Source organism: Sebastes fasciatus, chromosome 11 (genome assembly GCF_043250625.1).
Source record: "Sebastes fasciatus isolate fSebFas1 chromosome 11, fSebFas1.pri, whole genome shotgun sequence".
NCBI classification, from domain to species: Eukaryota; Metazoa; Chordata; class Actinopteri; order Perciformes; family Sebastidae; genus Sebastes; species Sebastes fasciatus.
Window position 1 is genome coordinate 11,605,267 of NC_133805.1, and position 23,075 is coordinate 11,628,341.

General features: G+C 42.4%; 1 protein-coding gene across 3 annotated transcripts; it reads left to right on the forward strand.

The window, feature by feature from the left end:
• The first annotated feature begins 519 nt into the window (after positions 1-519).
• On the forward strand, positions 520-22,943 carry LOC141776806 (SH3-containing GRB2-like protein 3-interacting protein 1). Of its 3 annotated transcripts, XM_074650617.1 has the most exons (23): positions 520-974; positions 7,479-7,542; positions 7,969-8,014; positions 9,702-9,758; positions 10,107-10,164; positions 10,682-10,857; positions 11,015-11,026; positions 11,560-11,571; positions 12,015-12,039; positions 12,621-12,684; positions 12,817-12,887; positions 12,999-13,073; positions 13,160-13,228; positions 13,746-14,528; positions 16,343-16,464; positions 16,548-16,695; positions 17,211-17,322; positions 18,179-18,334; positions 18,425-18,557; positions 18,654-18,856; positions 19,098-19,162; positions 21,085-21,249; positions 21,335-22,943. In XM_074650617.1, the coding sequence occupies exons 1-23, from the start codon at positions 965-967 to the stop codon at positions 21,355-21,357; spliced, it is 2,649 nt and encodes an 882-aa protein (XP_074506718.1). In that variant the 5' UTR covers positions 520-964; the 3' UTR covers positions 21,358-22,943. The 3 variants fall into 3 exon arrangements, with proteins under 3 accessions (XP_074506718.1, XP_074506716.1, XP_074506717.1); XM_074650615.1 differs by lacking the exons at positions 520-974; positions 7,479-7,542; positions 7,969-8,014; ... (1 more) ...; positions 10,107-10,164; positions 10,682-10,857 and having other exon boundaries at positions 11,015-11,571; positions 21,067-21,249; XM_074650616.1 differs by lacking the exons at positions 520-974; positions 7,479-7,542; positions 7,969-8,014; ... (1 more) ...; positions 10,107-10,164; positions 10,682-10,857 and having other exon boundaries at positions 11,016-11,571; positions 19,098-19,159; positions 21,088-21,249.
• Positions 22,944-23,075: the final 132 nt, after the last annotated feature.

A 23,075-nucleotide genomic window follows, 5' to 3' on the forward strand; every position in this document is an offset into this window, starting at 1 on the left:
AAACTGATGGAATAATCTTTCCTCTTCTGTTTTTCAGTCCATTCATGATTCCAACAAAAGACTTGAGAGGGGAGACTTAAGGCTTTTTAACGGTGCCTGACCTCTTATTTTGATCCTGTGTTTGTCTGTATGTCTGTGGGTGAGTGATGCATTCGTCCCACTTTTTGGATTTGTGCATTTATCTTTCGCTCCTCGCTGTCCTGTAAAGCTGTCCAAAAATAGAAATAGACATTCAATCACATTTTGTACAAAAATGCTCACTAACAAACACAGATATAGTGAAATCTACAATATATTTTTTTAAAGCACATTCAATATTTTTAGACTGATTTTAATTTAAGAAATATTTTTCTCAAATAGTGCATTATATTATGTGAGACCTTGTATAATATGTATGCAGATGGCTGTAGAGTGTCTGCTCGAGGCAAGCCGAGAGGTGCTATCAGGGGACAGCAGCCACGTGACCATGGTTGCAGGGATTGGTTTAGTGCAGATGTGACATCAGCGAGCCTCCCACTCCCTCCCTCCTCCCCTCTCTCTCCCAGTCTTTCTCTGCGTCTCTCTACCTCTCTCTCTCTCTCTGAACCGCTCTGCTTTTTTTTCTCCTCTGCCTTTCCTCAGCATCCCCCCTCTCAGAGATGGCGTGTGTCGGTGCTGCTCGGGCGGCCGGGGCCTAACGTGCACACGGAGAGGAGGACCCCCTCCATCCCCCGATTTGCTGCATATTCCTCGGGTGTCTCTTCTCACTGTGTCCTCCACTGCTGCTGCTGCCTTTAAGCTCTTTCCCCCCATCCCACCTCCCTGTGCGGGTGTCTGGGAGTCGGGCCCTTGGGGGTGGAGGGAATCAACATCGTGCTTCGCTGGGGAGCTGTGCAGAATTAGCTATGCCCTGCCCAGGCATCCTTTGACCGGCTGGATTTCTCAGTTTCTGTCCGCCTGCAACATAGGATGAACATCTGCAGTCATGATGCAAGGTGAATGATCTTTATTTCCCATGTTTCCCCCCCTCTGCGTCCTCCTCCTGCCCTCTTGTGTCCTGCTGGGCCATTAAAGCTATAGTGAATCCAAGTGATGTGATCTGTCGTACCGTGAGGACCACTGAGCTGAGCTACATGCATGACCAGTGTGATAATGTCGTTTGTGAGTGTGTGTGACGTTGTTTGTGACAGATTGAGAGGAAATCTATGTGAAAGCTGAGAGGTAAGTGAGGTGTGGATTTGGGAAGGAAGAGCAGTGTAGCTTTGCACTTGCTAATGTCCTGTTGTTTGTGTGTGTTTACACGTGTGTGTGTGTGTGTGTGCATGTCTCTGTGTGCATGGGCACATTATAGATCTGTCTTCAGTAACACACTCACTTGTATCATATAAATATGTATTTCAGGTGTCCAGGAAGCTGCACTCATTCACACCCCTGCTGCTATCAGTGCATACTATAATATCATGCCGATAGGACATGTGATGCTTAATCCATGCATTATTGCATAAAGTGAAGTACAGGATGCTGTAACCAAAGTTAACAGTGGTGGAATGAGGTAATCATAATTTATGATGGAGGAGCTGAATCATAGATCTAACCCTCTATGACAGAGGCTGGGCCTTTACCATCCATTAATGCCAACGTGGTAATGGAAGTTGGCTATTATTAGCAAAAGGCCTGCAGTCAGCCTACCATGATGTTGTACTCTCAGTTCATGAGCTACACAACACAACGCAGATGTCACATGCTCATCATAGCTCTTCCTTAGCTACACGTGCATTGCTAATCACACAGTGTAAGCTGTCAGGTGTAGTTAGTGACATTCAGTACGTGGACTCAAACAGACTGCAGTACATGTGCTGCAATGACAGCCTTTCTGTTTATGTAGCATGTGGGTTTTATCATATCTGTAACAACATTATTTAGTGTAATATCTCCAGAACATGGCTTATAATGCTAGACTACTTACACCAATGGTGCCCAAACCTTTTCTCTTGGAGGGCCACTACTGGAACTTATTGGGAGGCCACAGGCCAAAAGCGAACACCTACTGTGTTGTATTGTTAAGATGCAAAATGGTACAAGTTCCCCTAATTAAATATTCTTTTAGCTTTTACATAGTAAACCCCTTAAAACCCACCTGCTGAATACAACTGGGCTCATTCCAGTGATACCCAATTTATGCAATTCTTAGACAGTTTAGGGACCCCAGCATGCAGAAATATTCAAATACACCATTTTTAGAATAGGCGTAAATAACACATTTATAATGCATTCAAATAAGCCACATGTTTTTGCCCAGAACTGCATGTGATCATCATAAAGTGTGCATGTCTGTAAAGGGGAGACTCGTTTGAACCCATAGAGCCCATTTTCATTCACATCTCTTGAGGTCAGAGGTCAAGGGACCCCTTTGAAAATGGCCATGGCAGTTTTTCCTCGCCAAAATTTAGCCTAACGTTGGAGCGTTTTTTTGCCTCCTTCCCGACAAGCTAACATGACACGTACCAATGGATTCCTTAGGTTTGCTAGTTTCATATGATACCAGTATCTTCACTCTAGCTCTAAAAGAGCTGCAGCCTCCGAAAGACAGTAAAGTTGGTCGGGATCGCCGACGAACCTCGCCTACAATTCGCTAACATCTGGCAGGCCAAATCGAACCTTATGGCGGGCCAACTTTGGCCTGCGGGCCCCACTTTGGGCAGCCCTGACTTAGACAGTGTGAAATAATCATCTTAGTCTTTGAAATTTGTGCAAACGACCCCTTTAAGAACTGTAAATTTATATGACTGTGGATTGACATTGACTCCATACTGGTGTTTTTGCATGTTTCAGTCCCGTAACTACAAATAATACATACTTTACATTAAAGCAACACCATTTACCAGAGCATGGCATACGGTGTTGCATTAATGTCCTTCTTTCCAGTCAGCCTCTTGATGCCGTTAATGGCAGAACTGTATTAAAATCAACTCGTCAACACTTGAAACCTCCCTGAGATAAGCAATGCATTGCAGGGAACACTTAAAAAGACAAAAGGATGCACAATGCATCATCCGACCACATCGTAAAGCCAATTAGAAGGTGGGCTGAGAAGCTAGACATCATAGAAAAGGGTGAAATTACAGTATAATATGAATTATAAGTATGAATCAGCAGGTGGTGGTAATGTGCCATTTTGTTTGTTTGCCAGCTGCCAAAGCTGAGGTTTAGTTGGTAGATGCTTATTATGGGGAGCTAACACACACAATGCTATTCTACAGTTTCAAACTATCAAATTAAAAATAGAATAAAGGTCATATCAACAATACAGAAAATAAAATACTGTACTTACAGGTACCTCTACGGGTAGTTGCACTGGAGTGCATGCAACGTGTATCAGCACTGAGCAAAGCATTGTTCGGAACTAGTTGGTCCCAGCCTTGGTTGCATTGCTTTTGTCTTTCTTCTTTGATTTAAACCACCTCTCTATCGCTGGCAACGGAGGCATGGTGTTGTTAAGCAGGCAGTGTTGCTGTGGCAGAGGTAGGTGTGTAAAGACTTTTCACACCTATGCACAACTGACAACCAGCATGGATAACTGACAGCTTAACTGAGGGACACAGTCTTCTGAAGCAGTGACAGAATGGACTGTTTTAAGACGTCTTCTCGCTGGTTTGTTCAGATATGTGTTCGATGCTACATCATCAGATATTTGAGAGTCTGCTGCTAAAAAAGAGTGATGTTAATGAGCTTTTCAGAAAACCAAACCTAGAGGACAAACAGTCAGAAAGTTGAATTTTAAGGTTCTTTTTGACCTTAGTAATAAAAGTTTAAAAAAAAGGTCCACTTGCAATATTTCTTCTGGAGCTTTCAGTTGCATCTGGTAGCCTTCATCTGCATGTGCTGTTTGCTCAGTTGTAAACTCCATCCACTGATGAAGGCCACCAGATGCCGCTGAAAACTCTGGAAGAAATCTAACATCAGTTACCAGATTTCTTCTGAAGCTTTCTGCTAATTAAGACTACAAGATGCAGCTGAAAGAAATCTACCAAGTGGACCTTGAGTTAAGAATTTTTCTCAAAGTAAGAAAGTTGGATGTCATGAAAAAGTTTGGAGTCAGTGTGCAGGCACAACCTTTTTTTGGGATGGGGATTTAAAAAGTTTCCTGTTCGGTTTCCCAGAAACATTTGAACATTCAGTACAAAAGACTACTTCTTATCTTGGTCGAGTGTTAAGGTGAATTTCATACCACAGTGAAATGGATGGGGACAAATGGCTTTCTAGAAATGTGGGACTCGGTCTAAACAACTGTTTCACCAACATTTTTTTGCATATGTCTGAAAGCCTGAGGATATGCATTTGAAAGTGTAATGATGCTGCTGTAGTAAAGAGCGATGGTACATCACGTTATGCTCTACTGATACTGATGGTCAGCAGTAACGTAAAGTATATGCCATTTGTAGTTAGCAGGGTAACACGCGACATCACCCTATGGTAATGTGTCCAAACATCGTTTCTATTAAAGTGGCAGTAGGCAGTATATTTTTGGCATCATTGGGCAAAAATGCCATAATAACCTTTGACATATTGTAATTCAAGTGTTCTGAAAGATAACTAGACTTCTCCTCATGGCTCTGTCTTCAGTCTTTAAAAAATCTAGCCCGTGACAGGAGACTTTGACCAATGACAGGTCAGGTCATTGACAGAGAGCGTTCCTATTGGCTGTGCACCGATCATGTAAGCGGTACTTGACGTTCCTTCACCAGATTTCACAATGGCGGCGTCACAAACGTTCTCATTTTACAGCTAAACCGTGCACTACAAGATGATTCTGAAGACATTTGAGGTGAGAAATAGGCATTACCGTAACATAATATTGATTCATATTTGATCAGCGTTGCCTAGTTTGACCGTTTGATCGCGAGTGATTGACAGCCGGCTCTCATAGACGGCAGCTGGACAGCAGACCAGACTCAGATCAGCTCTTACTGCTTGTTTTCCTCCGGTCTGTGAAATCTTGCAGATGCCGTTAGGAGCACCGGAGGACACAGAGGAACATGATTTTTTTGTATGTACTACTGTCACGATATAGCAACCGTTTTATAAGAATATATATACATTTGCTCCAATCTCGCCTACTACAGCTTGAACTATTTTACAGCTTATATCATTAATTACACCGTTTAATGAGTGTTGCACTGCAGGGCTCTCCTCAGGCAAACTTTGTAAATGGGTTACAAAAGCAGCAATCTGACCGGTCTGCTTGTGCTCCCTCACTATGTATCAGATTGTTCAGCAAGTTTGTCACGTAGTAATAACAGAACAGGATTGAGTCTCTATTTTTTCTCCTTATCACACAAGACACGTGCAGGTTAGGAGTGGACAGAGGGCTCGCTGTTCAGAGCTGTCTGCACTGATAAAGAGCTGTGATGCAGGAATAATCTGTGCTATTGAGCAGCCCAGCTAGCTGCTAATACATCACAGGCCCTGACATGCCCTTCACTACCCAGGAGAGCTTCGCCCCAACTGAGCACCAGTCCAGCGTCCTTCACATTTATAGTATTCATCAGTCTTATTATCAGGATTTCAATGTGAGCGTGATGATTCACTAAATCAATGAGTCGATATTTATTTTTATTACGAAGTCAGTTTGATTTACTTTTCCTCTCAACAGACTCTCAAAACACAACAGGACGCTGTATTGAAATATATGAGCCATCAACAATGCAAAATGTCTGCAGGGCATGTTCAGCGTGTTCGTGTATTTAAACACAGCCCACAAATTACAGAAAGAGATGATGAATAATGAAGAACACAAACTGAGCTGCCTCTGAAGAGCACAAAATGTTCATCCACCCAACTGTCCATCACGTGATCCCTGTTGCTCTCGCATGGATGTGAGAATTAACTGTGCTCTCTCGTCTTCTATAACACTGTTATGCAAACCCAATACTCGTCTCTTTTGAAAAAAGCAAAACAAAAAAGATGTTTTACATCTAAAATTCAACTTTAGTGATTTAGCTGTTGGTTATTTTATCGCAGTATCTTGTGTTCTACGAATCTGTTCTTTCTTCTATCACTTTAAGCTGAAGGAACCAGGAGGATTGTCAATGTCAATTAACTCATTAAGCTTCATTAAGTCTCCAAAAAGTTCATCATTTTCTGTTGTTAGCTACGCTAGCGGCATGAGTCAATGGTTGGAAATGTTCGTCTGTCTGTGGTCAGTTGATCTGTCGGCCCAACACTTTGGTCCAGACTGAAATATCTCAACGATTATTGGAAAGATTGACATTAAATTTTGTACCGACATTCACAATCTCCAGAGGATGAAGACTTCCGACTTCGGTGGTCTTTTGACTTTTCATCTAGCGACACGAGCTGGACGAATTTTGTATCCAAAGAAATGTCTCTAAACTAATAGTGCCTTCAAATGGGTTTGTGTTCACCGCGTTCACGAGTTGAGCCCATATGAACCCCGCCCTCATGTCGTATTCACGACCTCGTAAGTTGTGGTACAACTTGAACGTCAAGCATATCGTGTACACGACTTCTCATGTTGTAAACAAGAGTTCACGAGTTTCATTTGAAGGCACCATAATACCACAACCATACATGGTAAACATCAGTACTTTAGCATACTAACACGCTAAACTAATAGATAGCCAAAGTAATTATGTCACATCCGTGCTAGCCTTTGTTCCACTAGTTTCTGCTACTCATCAATGCAATCTCTTATTCAGCATTTCTCTCATTAGTCTTTCTGACTTAAAAGACTAAATCAGCATCCACTACAGCAACCGCTATCAGAAATTAATTTTAATATAAAAAAAGCTTAAAGAATGTACCACCAGATGAAATACAGAAAATCAAGCAAATATGTGGGAGGCCATAAACAGCTTTGGGATTTTTACTTTAAAAATGACTTAAACAATCAGTAAAAATAAATATGTATTCATGTATCTTTGTAAGCATTGAACGATGTCCTTTTTGTCTGTCGTCCCAGTCGTCCTGATTCGAGCCCTGCACGGTGCCAACCGTCAGTGCTGCAGGGGTCTTGGCACCCGGTCTGGCTGACGCTTTGCTGCCGTATAGTAGATCTCTCCCCGCTCTCCCTTGAATCTCACTAATGAAGTGGACACATTGATCAACCTTTGCTCGTGTTTTCTCTCCATTTTATACAGTCAGGGAGGGGACACTTAAGGGGATTGCGTCTGTGCTGCTTCATTTCATGTGGAGGCTTTCTCCAGATGGCAGCAGGATGTTTTTGTCCCCAATCAATACGTTAATTGATATCAACTGATTGGGGCTCACTGTATTTCCTGTGAATCCACTCGGACAGGTTCATCCTCAAGTCACTGTCCATCAGCCTGTTACTCTTTTGTGTTATTTGCTTTTAAGTGCATTTTAATGACAAGACAGTTAACTTTATATTAGCCTCTAAAGCATTGAATTAATTCTTCATGATGTTGTTCTCCCTCTCTCTCTCTCTCTCTCTCTCTCTCTCTCTCTCTCTGCTCTAGGACTGAAAAAACGAACCAGGAGAGCCCTGGGCTTAGGAAAGAGAGACAAGGAAACAGATGCAGCGTGAGTTTGCTCAGACGCGTAACACAATTAACATGTAGAGTTTTGCAAACCACCCAACTCTGAAAACAGCCTGAAAAGGCATCAGTTTGATAATGTGAATTGTGTCTCTTGCATTGAGTATCAAAAACTGTAAAATGTTGAATGTTTGGTCAGATATGTAATCTGTTTTGACTCTTTCTCTGATGAGAATTTTGCTTATTTTAGACTATTTTATTGAGGGGAAGGATCTTGTACTGCTGTTTGTGTTTTGACAGCATTTCACATTTGAGTGTTTTGACATATTTTGTTAAATGAAAGAAAGGGTTATTGTAGAAAATAACGTTTATATTTGTCAAAGTAAGATTGAATCAGTACCAAACCTCAGATATTGTATTGGCATCAGTCTCATGATATAATTATTTTTTTCTTCCTTGTTGCTTCAAACAGGAGTTCACCTGACAAAGAAGGAGCTGGAAGCGGAAAGAAAGGAAATGTATGTACATTTAAAATTTGCAGTGAAGATGTGTGAAGTTTCCTCTCTGTTCTCTCTCTTCTGCTCAGAATGTGTAAAGATAAAGTGCTGTTTAACGAATGAAATCATTCTTTACTTTGGACATTGTTACGTACTACCGCCATATTCCGCTATGATAACTTTGTACTCACCGCAGTAATTGCTCAGATCTGGAAACGCGGCAACGTCACGACAACAAAGTCTGACGAGGCAAGAAACACAAGAAGTCAGACAATCTGACAACATTTGATCTAAATCACTTTATTTGGAGGCAAAACCTAAAGTGAGTCCGTCTGAAATATCGGTAATAATCCCTCATTGCACACAACTACGTCATCTATGATAGGTCAACCGATTTATCGGTCACGCGATTCAATAACAATGTTTGGGTAGCACATTAAAGGCCGGGTTGACGATGTTCTCCAGTATACACTATTTGTTATATTGGTTGAAATGGTCTTTACACCCCGACAGCGATCCATTACTGATGAGCTCTGAAAAAGGACCGGAAAAGAGCCGTCATCTGTAGCTGCTGTAATCCTGTAAAAACGTCTACCAATCACTGCCTTGCGGTCCGCTTGGAAAGAACCAATCAGATGCCTCCCTGCCTCCCTCCGCGTAATCTAGCCTTGGCGTGCACCAGCCAGAACTCAAAGCGGTTTAGATGGAGCTCCTGAGGCAATGCTACTTTCAAATTATGCTAGCTTTCCAACTTTGTCGACCCTATCTTTAATATTGTTATCTTGAAGTTTTTGCCAGTAGTGTATTTCTCAGCACACTGGGGCTTGAAGCTTCAAAAGAAACTACCAACAACATCAACTCTATGTAATACAACGCAGACGACAAGCCCATTAACTTACTTGCAAAATACAGCTGGTGTCAATAAATGTAACAGCCACCTCACTAAAACTTATAACTATAAACTAGCTTAAAAATCACCAACATAAGCCACCATGTTCTGAACAGACACATTACATTACAAAAGCAACATTTTCATTTTGGAACATAAAACTGCAAATTTAAACTACTCAGTCCAGCACTCTGGACTAAGCAGGCACGATGGGAAATGTGGGCCTTGCCTCTCGGTACAATACTCCGCTGGCAGAGTGCATCTCAGCTGAGCAGACAGTGGGTGAGGAGTCTTCACGGCTTAGGCCCACCGTGTGTCTTGCTAATGCCCTGACTGTGCACAGATCGCTGACGCACATTATGACCCGATATAGTATTGATATCTGAGTTTTTTTACTCCCTGATATCGGAATCGGCATCGGCCCCAAAAATCCTGTATCGGTCGGGCTCTGTAATGGATGATTACAACCGACAGTTTGGGTACTGATTTTACTGTTTGGATTTTCTTCCAAATATGTTAGAATAACATGGGCTTTTAAGCAAAACTGTCACTTAGTTCGAATGCTCATATTTCTTGCCCTGTCCTACATATTTTTAGCAATTTTACCACAATTCACTTTTACCGATACGAATAATGACCAAAACTACAACATTAAAACCCAAGTTGTAACAAACCAGACTCTCCTTTAAGAAAATTCTGTTATTTGTTCCTCATTTATTTATACAAATTGATAATGACCTTTTAATACTGACTTTACTTGTCGTAGGCTTTATGATGTTCTCCTTTCATTATTCTGTCTTTTCTCCCTTTCGTTGCTAGAAAAAGGCCAATGGAGCCCCGAATGGTTTCTATGGGGAGATTGACTGGGACAGATATGTAAGTATGCGCAGCCTACTCCATCTTTTACTCACTACTACTCCTTCTTCCTCCATGTTTCTAACCAAGCAGCGACTTTGCAGCTTTGCCGTGATGAAATACTTGCACTGTGCTGTGTGCAATCAACGCTATAAGTTTAAAATTACTGAGTAAATGGTGCGAATAGAGTGATGGCTGCAATATTCTGTGAGTCAGCAGAAGAGCTTCTGGCCAGGAAGCTGACCGTCTCTGGCAAGACATCTGTGAAATCTGATCCACATTTATATGCAGAGTTGTTCACGGGGAAGAGTTGTGGCGATGTTACTGTACAGTGTGACTGTCACCTTTACTCCTCTCTCTCTTTTCCAGGCCACTCCTGACGTGGACGAGGAGGGCTTCAGCCTCCGGCCCGGCGAGGAGGGCGATGATATCCTTTCAGTGAAGAGAGGAAGCCGTCGTGGGACTCTTATCCTGCAAAACTATTGACCTGTTTGGCTGAGTGACTGATTGGACGAGAGCTTCTCTGCATTAAATAGGCCAAATCAATAGTCTCTCCCTCTCTTGCCTCATCACATGTGTATGTCCCTGCAGGAAGGAGCAGGAGGGCAGCCGGACAGACACATTACATTCAGATTGGCTTTCCAGTTGTCACTGAGCCACAGTTCTCATTAACAGCTGACCCCCAGCTCACTGGTATTTTGAGTTTTTGCTCCCGCAGGTGTCAGCGGCTATAGGTTTGAAATGAATTCATAGAGAGACTTCCCCTGAGCCGGATGATTTAGCCAGAGACGGAGCAGGAGTGTCAGTTACAGCAGGTGTAATGCAGTTAACTGGGACACAGCAGACAGAGATTTAAAAAGAATATGTTATGTTTAAATGCTGTAGAAGATTGAATTAGCCTCCATGTTTCACATTATTCCACTTTGTCCTTGACAAGCATTCACCAGCTTCCAAAGCAAAGCACTTTTTCTCCTCCAGCGACTCCGAGGACGACGAGGACAGCAAGAAGAAATTCAAAATCAAGATCAAGCCGCTGGTGGCGGACAGTGCCAAGTGTGTCCCTCCATCTATGGACGAGCTGAAAGCCTCAGTGGGCGGCCTGGCACTCTCTCCATCTCTGGTGAGCGCTCTGCTGATCACCACTCTTGTTCTGTTACACAGTACTAAAGGCAACAACACACGCTGCTAGTTTATATATATTGTAACAGCCGTTGAACTCTGTCTTACACCCTCTTTGTGTTTGTGTTTCTTCTCACTTATCTGCTGTCATCTCGTAGAAGAGAAGTCCGGTAAGTCTGTCATTCATTTTCACATCTGTATCACCACCAACACGGATCGCATGGCATGAATTCACTTGGAAATGCTTGAGAAAGTTTCCCTCTCTGTGATAGTTCACCTTTAAATTGCCTTCATGGCTGCATGCAGTTTCTGTCTCACCCTCAGCGTCCTTTCTGTCCTTTCTAGGCCGTAAAAAAAACTCACTTCTTTTTGTTGACTTTTTTGTTTAGCTACATCTTTACTTGAACCTGTATGGCAAAGTGTTACATAATGCACAGTAAACATAACACACTCACAAATCTATTGATTTGGTCTCAGTGGAGAACTTAACATGCCAAAGCGACCTGCTTCATTAAACGTGTTGGTCGTAGGTGATGCTGGTATTGTCCTCATGAGGTGTTATGGCTCATGTTGCATTATGAAGGCTTTGTGGTGCAAGTAAAGAGGTGCAATGTGTGCTGTTTTAGTTGGTGTCCATTTGACTGATTTGTGTCACTCACTCTCTGACCCAGGTCTGTTCTCTCTTCCTTTTTGCTGGTCTCAGAGACGCAGCCCGGTGAGTTTCTTACACCATCTGCTGGCTGTTTCAACAGCCGGCAGCCTGAAAACACAACTTCCTAATCTCTGCTGTCTGATCTGTTATTTAAGAAAAATGCAGTGCAGAAAGTAAAATGATACACAGCATAATAAGAATAATCCATCGAAGGCAATCCTGATGTAGTTTGAACTCTCAAAATTAAGATAAGTTAAAAATATGATACTGTATGATACTGTAAAATGTATGCATTTCAATTTGTTTACATGTATATATATTCTTGACATGACAAAAGTGATCTTTTCTAAGATATTATATTAGTGCCTCAGAAGTTAAAACATCCATTTTTAAAAAAAGAAACATCTCAAAATTGAATGGAACAATGATTTAAGACGGTGTACACTTTCACAAGATGTTGTCTGTATCCTCATTTTATATTTTGTTTTGGATTCTATCTTTTACAGGGGCTGATAAAAAGGAATTTGTCCTGTAAGTACACCTATTGCTAACAAGTTTTGCTCACAAAAAAATGCCAACATGTTTACAATGACAATGCATTGTCATTGTAAACATGTTAGCATTGTTGCAATGAAAAAAAAAATACAATGACAATGCAAACATATTAATGCTTAGCATGTAAAATGTATATCGTGTTCACCATTTTAGTTTAGCGTGTTAGCATGCTATCTTTTGCCAAATAGCACTATTTAGATAGCACCAACAAACACAACATTCGGTACAATCAGCTGTTCGTTCGTGTCCCGTTTTCACAACGTTCAGTCATTTTCACTGTACAAATGCAGTAGTTTTAAGTCCAACCATGTAGTTCTTTCCTAAACCTAACTATAGTGGTTTAATGACAAAAATAAAGTGATGCCAAGTGGCGTGCAAAGCGGCAGTATGTTTTTTTGGAAGAGAACGTGTTAGATATTTCAGTCTGGACCAACTGACACACCACGCCACTAGATATATATAAATATTATATATTATAAATAAGCTTTTTGTGATAGTATAAATAAATACAAGTGCAATAGAGCAACAGTTGAGTTTGTGTCATGTTTTTCTCGTAGGTGAAGAGATTGCCAGACCGAGACGCTCCACCCCCACACCAAGTCCTGCCCCTGATACGCCAAGGTCTGTCATACTTTTAGCAATAATGACCACTGACTGACCTGAACACCCCTCTTATTCAGTCTGTATGTTAATGCTGCTTCTACAGATGTTCCTTGAATAACCTTGTTTTTGATTGTTTGTCTCTTCTTGCAGTGACAGGCTGTCGCAGAACGTTCCTGCCTTTTTTGGGCTGCCTTCAGAGACCAAATACGCCAGATATGATGGTCTGTCCCCTATTCATGTTACATCACATGAATCGATACTGAGCACGTCATGTAGAAAGTGCAGTTTACAGAGGTGACGTTTAACGTTTCTTTGTCGTTATCCAATCACAGTGGTCCCTGCTGATGTGTGGGGAGACTCGAGACCACGCTCAGAATCACCGCTGAGCAGAAGTTTCCCAACAGGAGGTGGGTGAGCTGGCATGAATGAACCTCAGTGACATATTTGAAATGTTGTGCTGAACTGGCCTGAACTGTCACCCTTGTTGTTGCAGCTCCTCCTCCACTTCCTCCAAAAAACATTCCATCAAGAAGTCATTACGGCTATTCTTCAGACTCTGGAGGTAAGTTTAAATATTTCAGGAGAGACTCGTATGAATTGAATGGTAATTTATTACAAAGTGCACAAATTTATGAATAGTAACAGTCTTTGGCGATTTAGACCCAATGTGACATAGTAAGGGGGAAGTGATGCCGTAGTTGGATTAGGATTATTCCCCCGGGTCTAGACACTGGTGATGGTGGTAGTGAAAAGATTGATGCAGATCCGAATCTGAAGGTGATGGGGTGGTGGAGGGTCGCATCAGTTTGTGCTGATGAGGAGAACAGTTTTAAACTTTTGACAGCAACGATGTGATTGGTTTAGGGAGATATGGCAAGATCTGATTGGTCACTGAAAAGAGAGACGCCCATAATCATAAGACATAGTAATAGCCCATGAGAGAGAAACCCAGAATGAATGAGATTGCACCCCTAGTCTTCCTGACAGAATTTACGCATAAGCTTCATAAAAACACTGTTGTACATCAACCACACAGTTAAATCCCACATTGATCTAATGCTACCTCAAACTCTTTGCAGCTGATCTCCCCAATGGAAGGGCAGCTCGCAGGTCTGCCCCCATCTACCTGAACGTCCTGTCCCCCGCCTCCTACCGAGGCTCCCCGACCCCTGACCTGGACGACGTGTTCGGCCCCGCGGATGGCACCCGCGCCAGCGAGGAAACATTGTCTCCCAGATGGGTTACTTTCACCAGCGACAGACCCCCGCCGCCTGATGAGCCCGCTCCCCCTCCGCCACCGGACTCTCCTCCTCCAGACACGCCATCGTCCACGCCCTCCACCCCCTGCCTCTCTCCAGGACCGCCGCCAAACGAGCCCCCGCCTTCGCCTCCGCCGTTTTCTCCCGGGTCTCCTCCTCCTTTCACGCCGCCAGAATCACCCCCTTCCATCGTGCTCGGACCTCCTCCTCCGGACGAACCGGCCCCTCCCCTGCCTCCTAACTTCTCCCCCTCTATTTCGCCGCCTATGTGCTTCGACGACGAGGCCATCGATGAGGAGGTGCTGCAGTTTGCGGCGTACTGTCCGTCCCCTGCCCCCATGAGCCCCGTGCCCCCTCTGCCAGCGGAGCGGAGGTCCCCTCGGGTAGGAGTCACGTCCCCTCGGGTAGGAGTCACGTCTCCCCTGGTCTTGGGGGGCGTGGGGGGAAAGAGGACTCCAGAGGGAGCATACCTGAGAGATGATATCCCAGACTTTGTGGGTTCACCCAGAGAGCTGACCCCGAGCTTCAGGGGCACGCCACCTCCTCTCCCTCCGACCACCTACAGGTCTATCATGTCTTCCCCAGGGCCCTGCCCAGGCAGCAGTGAGTACTCTGCTCTCTGTCCCTCTAAATGTTTACATGCTGCATGAACACAAAGTATGATTGGAATATTGTGTTTAAACTTTGGAGCGTCCTTTAGCTTGAAGAAGTGAGAATGACGCTGCCATCAGTTCCACCAAAAGATCACACAGAGATGCTTGAAATGCAGGTCGTCTTGCCACTCAGCCATTTGTTTACGTTGTCTTACTGTAGATGTTGGGATGTGATCTGAACCAGCTACAGAGCACTCATCACCATCTCATTAACTGCAGTCACTTTTTATGTTTGCTGTTTGTTTTTCAGTAAACATTATTTATATTTTTATGATTTTGTTTTTGGTATTTTGACTAGCTGACTCATTTTTTATGTAGCAAGCTTTCTTCAAAGCAGTTTCACAAGCAACTAATAGAGTGCTAAAATGAGTTAAATTCTAATATAATATAGCCTGCTACTTCGTCTTGATTCTGAATAGCTTAACAACATTATATTAATACCAGTGAATCACCAGAAATAATGATTTCACAAGTGATGTAACACTTAATTAACTGATAACGTAATAAAAAATGCCAACTACTATTATTGTAACTTATAAGAATGGAAAGAATACCATAATTTCATCATCAAATCATGGGTATTGTAACACCTCTTTTGAGGTAAGAGTTGCTGGTTAATGTAACTGTTCAGAGTACTTTATTACATTACAAAATTATAATTATCTTCCATTTTAAGATAAACTTTTATTATTAGTTAGGGCCACACAAGAAAATAAAAGCTCTTATTCTAGAAAGAGTTCTTACAATAACGCTGCCCTAAAAGAAATATACATAATGTTTGCGACGTAATGTAATTAATACTGTTTTGTAAACACGGATCAAAGCTTTATTTGTAATGTAATATAAAAATCACATGACTACGAAAACACTAATTATGATGCTAACACAAGTTGTGTATTTATTTTAAATACAATATTAGGAGTTATAGTTGTATGCTTATTTTAGCTACAATCTAATTTCTTGTACCTGCAGACGGCAACTATGGACGTAAGCACAAACCGTAGAAACCTACTGTTTCCCTCAAAGATGGAGGTGCAGTAAATACTACCATGTAAAGTAACACCTGTCTCCTACAGTTTCACCAAAACACTATAGAAATCCAAAGTAACCCAACCAACAGTTAAGTAAATGGGTTTCTTACTGACATCTAGTGGTATGATTGTAAGGTAACAGCCTCTGTGTTCCTAATCCTTAACAATGTAATTCTGTAAGATCACATACTTCTTTATTATCCGTCCTATAACTTTATTATAGGGACAGATGCAAAATTATATATATATATATATATTTCTGATTTAAGAAACACAGGACATGTTGTTGTTTCTCTTGCATATTACAAGGTGACTACTGACAAAGAAACTCCAGTTATACAAAAAAGATGTACTAACCTACAATTAGTAATTATAGATAGCGGACGTCACATGTTAAACCTTTATTGAATTATAGGACTCTCAGCAGCAGCATTCAGTGACCACCTACGTTAAAGGGTCAAGTGTGTGGCCATGTCAATGGAGTTAGAGTTAGACGTAAGAGGTGAATGTTTTTAATTAATTGTAGGAGTGAATTATGGTAAAATATCACAAACAGCTCTTCAAATTCTTCTTGAATTTTGGTCACAGGTTACGGTCTAAAGCACGATTCCGGTGAGGGCATACAGTACCGGCTCTGTGAAAGAGTGGAAATGTTGGAGCTGATGTTGAATGATAATCTCTCTCGCTGTGATCTGAAGGCAGTGCTAACCACAGACACTGGTATGTGCCGTAGGCCCCTCGTCCCCAGCTCGTCCCGCTACGCCTCAGTCTCGAGGCAGTCCGGTCCCTCCGCCTCCTCCTCCTCGACCGTCCTCGCGACCAAAGCTGCCCCCGGGGAAACCAATCACAGACCTGGTACGTGTGAAGTGTCCTCTGTCTCGGTTCGCCCTCCTCTCCTTTGTTTATTCTGTTGTTTAAATAAAATGTGCTGTCTCCAGAATCGGCCCTTCAGTCCGCCGGTTTCAGGCAGCCCCCCACCTTTCGCTCCCTTGGCCCGAGCAGAGAGCTCTTCCTCCATCTCCTCCATCACCTTACATAGTGCAGCGTCCACTCCAACCTTAGGAAGGGACCTCAACATTTCCACAGGTACACAACCAGCAAGTCATCTTCCTGTTTTTCTTTTAGCCTCACATCTCAGTCTGTGTCCACGTTGTCTGTTGCTCATCATCGTTGTCCTTGCCTCACAGTCTTGTCCCTCTCCATGACTCTCTCCTCCTCATGTCTCTGCTCACTCAGAGGCCTCACAGCCTCTGGTATGGTTTGACCACGGCAGGTTTTATTTAGCTTTTGAAGGTGAGTCGAGCCAGAACGCTGCTGTAGTCCCACCAGTGCATGGGCTGAAAGTGCCTGCCCTCCTTTTACCTGCAGTCCTCTCCACGTTCATGTTCACTGAGCCAGAATATTGCTGCCCATCCCGTCCCATGTCCTGCTCACTAACCTACAATCTGGTCTCTAGATGGATTGTTGTTTTGCTTTCTTTTGCTTTATACTCCTCTATCCTTTGCGTATAACCCAAAGCTGGACATTTGAGCATATAGGGTAGGAGCCAAGATAATAGACATACTCTAAGTGTATTTTGTGTGTGTATGTGTTTTCAACAGGATGCTCCAGAGGACCCAGTCCGCTCACCATGGGACCCCAGGACACTCTGCCAGTGGCCGCTGCCTTCACAGAAACCATCAATGCCTACTTCAAAGGCGCAGACCCCAGCAAGTAGGCCCACATTTTCCTGTTTTGGACACTGTGACCATTACCGATCTAATGACCAATATGCATTGATTGAAATTTTGTTTTGAGCAAGATGAAGGGTCTCTTTGGGCGCTTTCACAAGCCAACATTTAGTCCTTTTTTATCAAACTCTGGTGCGGTTCATTTGGGCAGTTGAGATGAGTTGTGGGCAAAGTAATCGTACTCTGGCACGGATCAAAACAACCGGTCCGAGAACGCTTGTGAGAAGTGGACCATTTCCAAGTGGACCAAAAACGCAGGCTGCCTGTGCGGGCTTGTGTTGAGATGGAAACAGGTAAAGGACAGGTTAACATGAGTTGGAGAGGACTGACCTCGACTTCTATAGAAAGTCCGATGTTTGCATGACATTTGGGCCGAAGAGAACATACAGAATACGCTAAACAAAAATAGTGACGTTTAAAAAGTCATTAGAGATAAACTGAAGGAGAAGGGCTTTGTGCGCAAAGTAGATCAGTGCTGAGTCAAAGTGAAAAAACTTTGACAGCAACTCAAAGTCCGCGATTCCCTGCATAGAAGTGGCAGCTCTCGCGACAAAAAAGATCAATTCGCTCCGTCGTACACGCCCCTCAGCAACTTAATTGTTTAATTTGGTCCGATCGTTAGAAAACAAACCCAAACTATCAATTTCACTCTGATTCACAACCAGCCAAACGGACTATGGCTTGTGAAACCGCCTTTTATGGACTAATAAAGTGAATACATTCCTGGCAGCTACAAACCGACTTTGCACTTCAGTTTTGACACTAAACTGGATTCTTGGAGTGTGTGTTTTTGTTTGGCGTGATCTCTGAGATCTGCATCTTCACTCCCTCTGTCCCAGATGTGTTGTGAAGATCACAGGGGAGATGGTGCTGTCCTTCCCCGCCGGCATAACCAGGCATTTTGCCAGCCACCCAACTCAACCCATCCTCACCTTTTGCATCAGCAACTACAGCCGACTGGAGCAGGTCCTCCCCAACCCACAGCTGTTGTGCTGGTAAGAATAACAGTTTGTTACAGGCAAACACACACACACACACACAATATACTGTAAGTATCTCATTACTATGTACCTCTCATTCCTCAGTGATTCCACACCAGACAGTGCAGACACCAGGGAGTTCTGGGTAAATATGCCAAACTTGATGAGCCATTTAAAAAAAGTGGCTGAACAGAAGCCTCAGGCGACGTACTACAACGTGGACATGATCAAATATCAGGTATCAAACATCCATCTGTCTATGTATCTAGTCGATGTAACTATAGTATCTATCCATCCATATATCTCACCGTCTTGTGTTTCCTGTGTGTCTCAGGTGTCGGCAGACGGGATCCAGTCCACTCCTTTGAACCTGGCGGTGAGCTGGCGAGGCGACGCCATCAACACCGACCTTAGAATAGACTACAAATACAACACAGAGGCCATGGCTGCACCCGTGCCACTGCACAACATCAACTTCCTGGTTCCTGTGGATGGAGGCATGGCCAAACTCCAGGCCATGATCCCCCCCGGCACCTGGTAAGGACTCCTTACATTCAGAACCGGCTCTAGGGGCCTTCTGCCAAAATCATGGGATGTTTAAATGCTATGTTGCAAATTTGAAATGTATGTTTTTCATTTTAAAAAATGCAACAGTGGAGAGATAACTTCATCTGTCTAACCACTATCTTCAAGTTTTTCTGTATTAACGTTGACATGGACTTCATGCATATCAGACAGCAACATGTCCTCTATAATATGGAATTACTTTCTCATAAAGGAACCCAGAGCAGCAGACGATACAGTGGAAAATCCCCAGTCTCTCTCATAGATCTGAAAATGGTGGTGAGTGTTTTTTTGTGTTCATTTATGTTCTTAGATAATCTTCTAGTTAGGGTTACGTCAGTATTTTTCAACCTGGAGCATATTTTCCCATGTTTTTGTGTCTAAGAGGCTAATGGGGACAAAACTTTTTTTAATTGGTCCAGTATTGAGGGATAAGATCTTGTTGTTGCTACTGACAGGCTCAGATTGTTATTATAAGTGTCTGACAACATTATGGAAAGGACCCTACAGAGAAATAGAACACTTTTCTTACCTTTCTCTTGATCCGGTCTGTTTGTTATTGTGTCCAAGTCCCGCTCAAGGAGAAGTATCGCTGTGAAATCTGGACATATCCGTATACTCGGGCTCAAATAAATACGGGCGGCCATCGAATTCAAACACCTCATCCACATTGTTGAAATCATCTAAATATTCAGCCATGACATTGAACATCTTTTAGATAACACTAAGCTACGCTTTCTCTACTCCAACACAACAAACTCTGCCCGGCTGTCGCTCGTGTTTCCACCATGGATGTGTTCCACTATTCCACAGCTGTCTTCTGGCAACACATCACCTCACCAGATTTCAGAACGAGACCTCTCCTTGAGCGAGACTCTTTCCATAAAGTCAGACACTCATAATAGAGCCTGTCATGGCATAAACAAGCACTTTTAGTGGACATAAATGATGGTGCCGGCTTGCCCCAATAGCACCATGTTGCAGCCTGTGAGCAGCGGCTGTCTACAGCGTTCTCCCTCAATACTGTACCAGTTTCAGAAATTGTTGTCGCCATTAGTCATTTAGACACAAATACATGGCAAAATAGGGTCCAGAGGCCTATACTACGAAGCAGGATTTGTGGTTAGCGAGGTAACTTCAGAGTTAACCCTGGGTTTTCCGTCCTACAACGGTGGTTCACTTCTTACCGGGATACATCGCCATGGTAACTTATGCTGAACTCCTAACCTGCTCCGGAGCAGGTCATGTTAACCGTACAGATACAGATCGTATGATAATATTACACAAATACGAAGAAGTTTAAGTCATAATTCAGGCTAAAAGCAACACAGTATAAACTAACAAATACAGGAAGGACAGCTGGCTGTGTAATGTGGGTGCGTAACGCTTTGAATTATGTTTTTATATTTATTCTTTTACTTGCTCCCGAGTCTGTTTCGCACACGCCGGAGTCGGGGACGCAGCTGAAAGAAGGCTGAAATAGTCACACACGCCACATCAATGCCAAAGGTCATAATGAAGTGTAATCCATTCATCAATTCTATTTTGAAAGCTATTTATAATATCACTGCCCCATTTAGACCACTATAAATGACTTTTGAATATTTCCGTTAAATTAATAAATCTGTTAATTTACACACTCACACATCAGCAGTGTTTTCTTTTGCCAGCTGTCCTTCCTGCATTTGGCAGCTTCAACTGTGTTCATTTTAGTCTGGATTATGTGTTTAACTTCTTCATTTGTCTAATATTAGTCTAATAGTTTGCTCTTGGTTTGTAAATCATGCCTCTCTGCCGACAGTAGACTTGTCCATGTTTGTGATTGGTCACATGCTGCAAACACCGCCCCGTTCATGTGAACACGCTCATATCATAGATTTGAGGAACCCTGGGTTGATTTACCGAGTCGATAACCACCGTCGTAGGACCGTTTAGCGGGATCGCGGTTCTTAGGGTTAGTGAAACCAGATAACTACAAGATACCCTGGGTATGTTGAACTTGCTTCGTAGTACAGGCCCCTGGTTGAAAAATACCAAATAGCAAAGAATCAGTCTCATTATATTCCCCTTATGTCACTGGACTGAACTGAAATCTCAGTTACATGTTAGAAGTTTAGTTTTGGATTGATTTATATACTATGTTTCATTCTTTTACTACACCATGTAACATACTATCTCAATAGTGTATCTGTATCCCCCAGGAGTAGGGGCTCTTCTGGGCCGGTTCCAGATGAAAGAAGGTCCCTGTAAACCCTCACAGCTGGCAGTCCAGTTCAGCAGTGAGGGATGCACTCTGTCGGGGTGCGACATCCAGCTGGTTGGGACCGGCTACCGGCTATCGCTCATCAAGAAGAGATTTGCTGCAGGTCAGTTTGAGTACCAGGATTGTGTGTGTGACACTCCGGTCCGAACCTCTCCGCTTCTCTGACATGTTTCGTTTTTGCTTCACAGGGAAATATTTGGCGGATAATTAGTGGACCTGTTTGTGAACGGAACCAAAAGAATCAATGGCTTTTGACTGTGAAGACTATGGATCCATCCCATGTTTAGTGCATTTGAAACTTCATCTTTAGCAACCATCAGAAATAATGGTTGAGGTTTAACAGAATAACAGATGATATCTGACTTCATAACATCATATTCAGTAGACCGACTGCTGCTGAGTTTATGCAAGTAAATACAAACGATTAGTTTTGTGCACTTGGAACACTTATGGGCTTACATGGAGTAAAACATAGGGAAACCCTGATTCTTTGTTCTTGTTGACATAATTGTGGATTCATACGGTGATCCAGCCTTATTCATTGCAGTTCCTTTTGTCTAACTGGTCGTCATTGCAAATGCACTGTAAAAGATAATGTGAATAGATTCTATAATATTAAAACAATCTTAAACAAGGTGGAAAAGGCTGGAAAATGTAAAAAAAAGAAAAGTGTAGTATAGAGTTGCTTTGCAGTTGTATTCCAATAAGTTATAGGTTCCATGGTATTATCTGATTTACACTGCCACCTCAAATCAGATTTCTTTCCCACCATGTGTGACCGATCTTTATCGTTGTCTAAGCAGAATTTATGTTTCTGTGTAGACAGCCGTTGAAATGTCACAGCCCACTCTATCAGTCTTGTGATTGAAGGCGACTGGTCAGTTCACAGTTCAAAAATGACCCGCAGCGCTGGACTAACATCAGCACTCTTAATCTGAAGGTGCTTTTTATATGGAATTATAATTGTGCTTCAATCCGGATGGCATGATGGGGAACTTTGAGCACATTCAAAACTTTTGTTTGCAAGAACATGAATTATTTTTATTAGAGAAAGAATCATAAAGTTTTTAATTTAAATTTAAAATGGCTATAATTCATATTTTGTATTAACACATAATTACTTTTATGTGAACGAGGTTGCTCATAGTGACAAACCTACAGAGAATTATCACCCGAATAGTTTAGTTAATTGTTTTACTCTTTTTTAGACAGCAACTTTACTGTTTCGGTTGACTCTCACTGCTCATAGCATCGCTTTTTTTTGCTGCAACAGGCAGCTGTTTTCAGCAAAATACCTCAGATAAACCCACTGTCAAAGTTAGCAACTAGCTGGCGAATATTGTGGAACATTTAGCAGCTATAAAGCCCGATCTTTCCTTCAGGAGTTGGTAGAAAGGTGAGAGGTGGCCAGAAACAGGACTCCAAATGAATGCTAACATGTTCACCATATCAACTTAAAGGATGATATCGGTGTTGTGTTCACAGCTGGTTTCCGTTGCCAACAAGCGGCCAATAAATATATTATAATAACATAATATATAACATAATTTCATAAAATCGGGTAAATGGACCCAAAATGTTATAAAGTATACTTTATGTGTGGCCGTGGTGTGTCTGCATACCATTCTACTACCTACTTACCTGACAGGTGAGGTTTATTATTCTGCGTTTATTCCGGCTGAACGGTTTTGAAAAAATATCTAATTGCAATTATTTTGACTGATATTGCAATTGCAATATAATTTCTGATATTAGACGGAATGATAATTTTTATTATCACATAATTTTCATTGAACATTCAAATGATTATAGTGTGATTTTTGCGGGGATCTGTACCAAACAAAGATGTTTTCTTAAGTCTGTGGAATATGATGTGCAGACCAGGACAACTCAGCAGCACCACAATATTTAATTTAAAATGGTATTTTG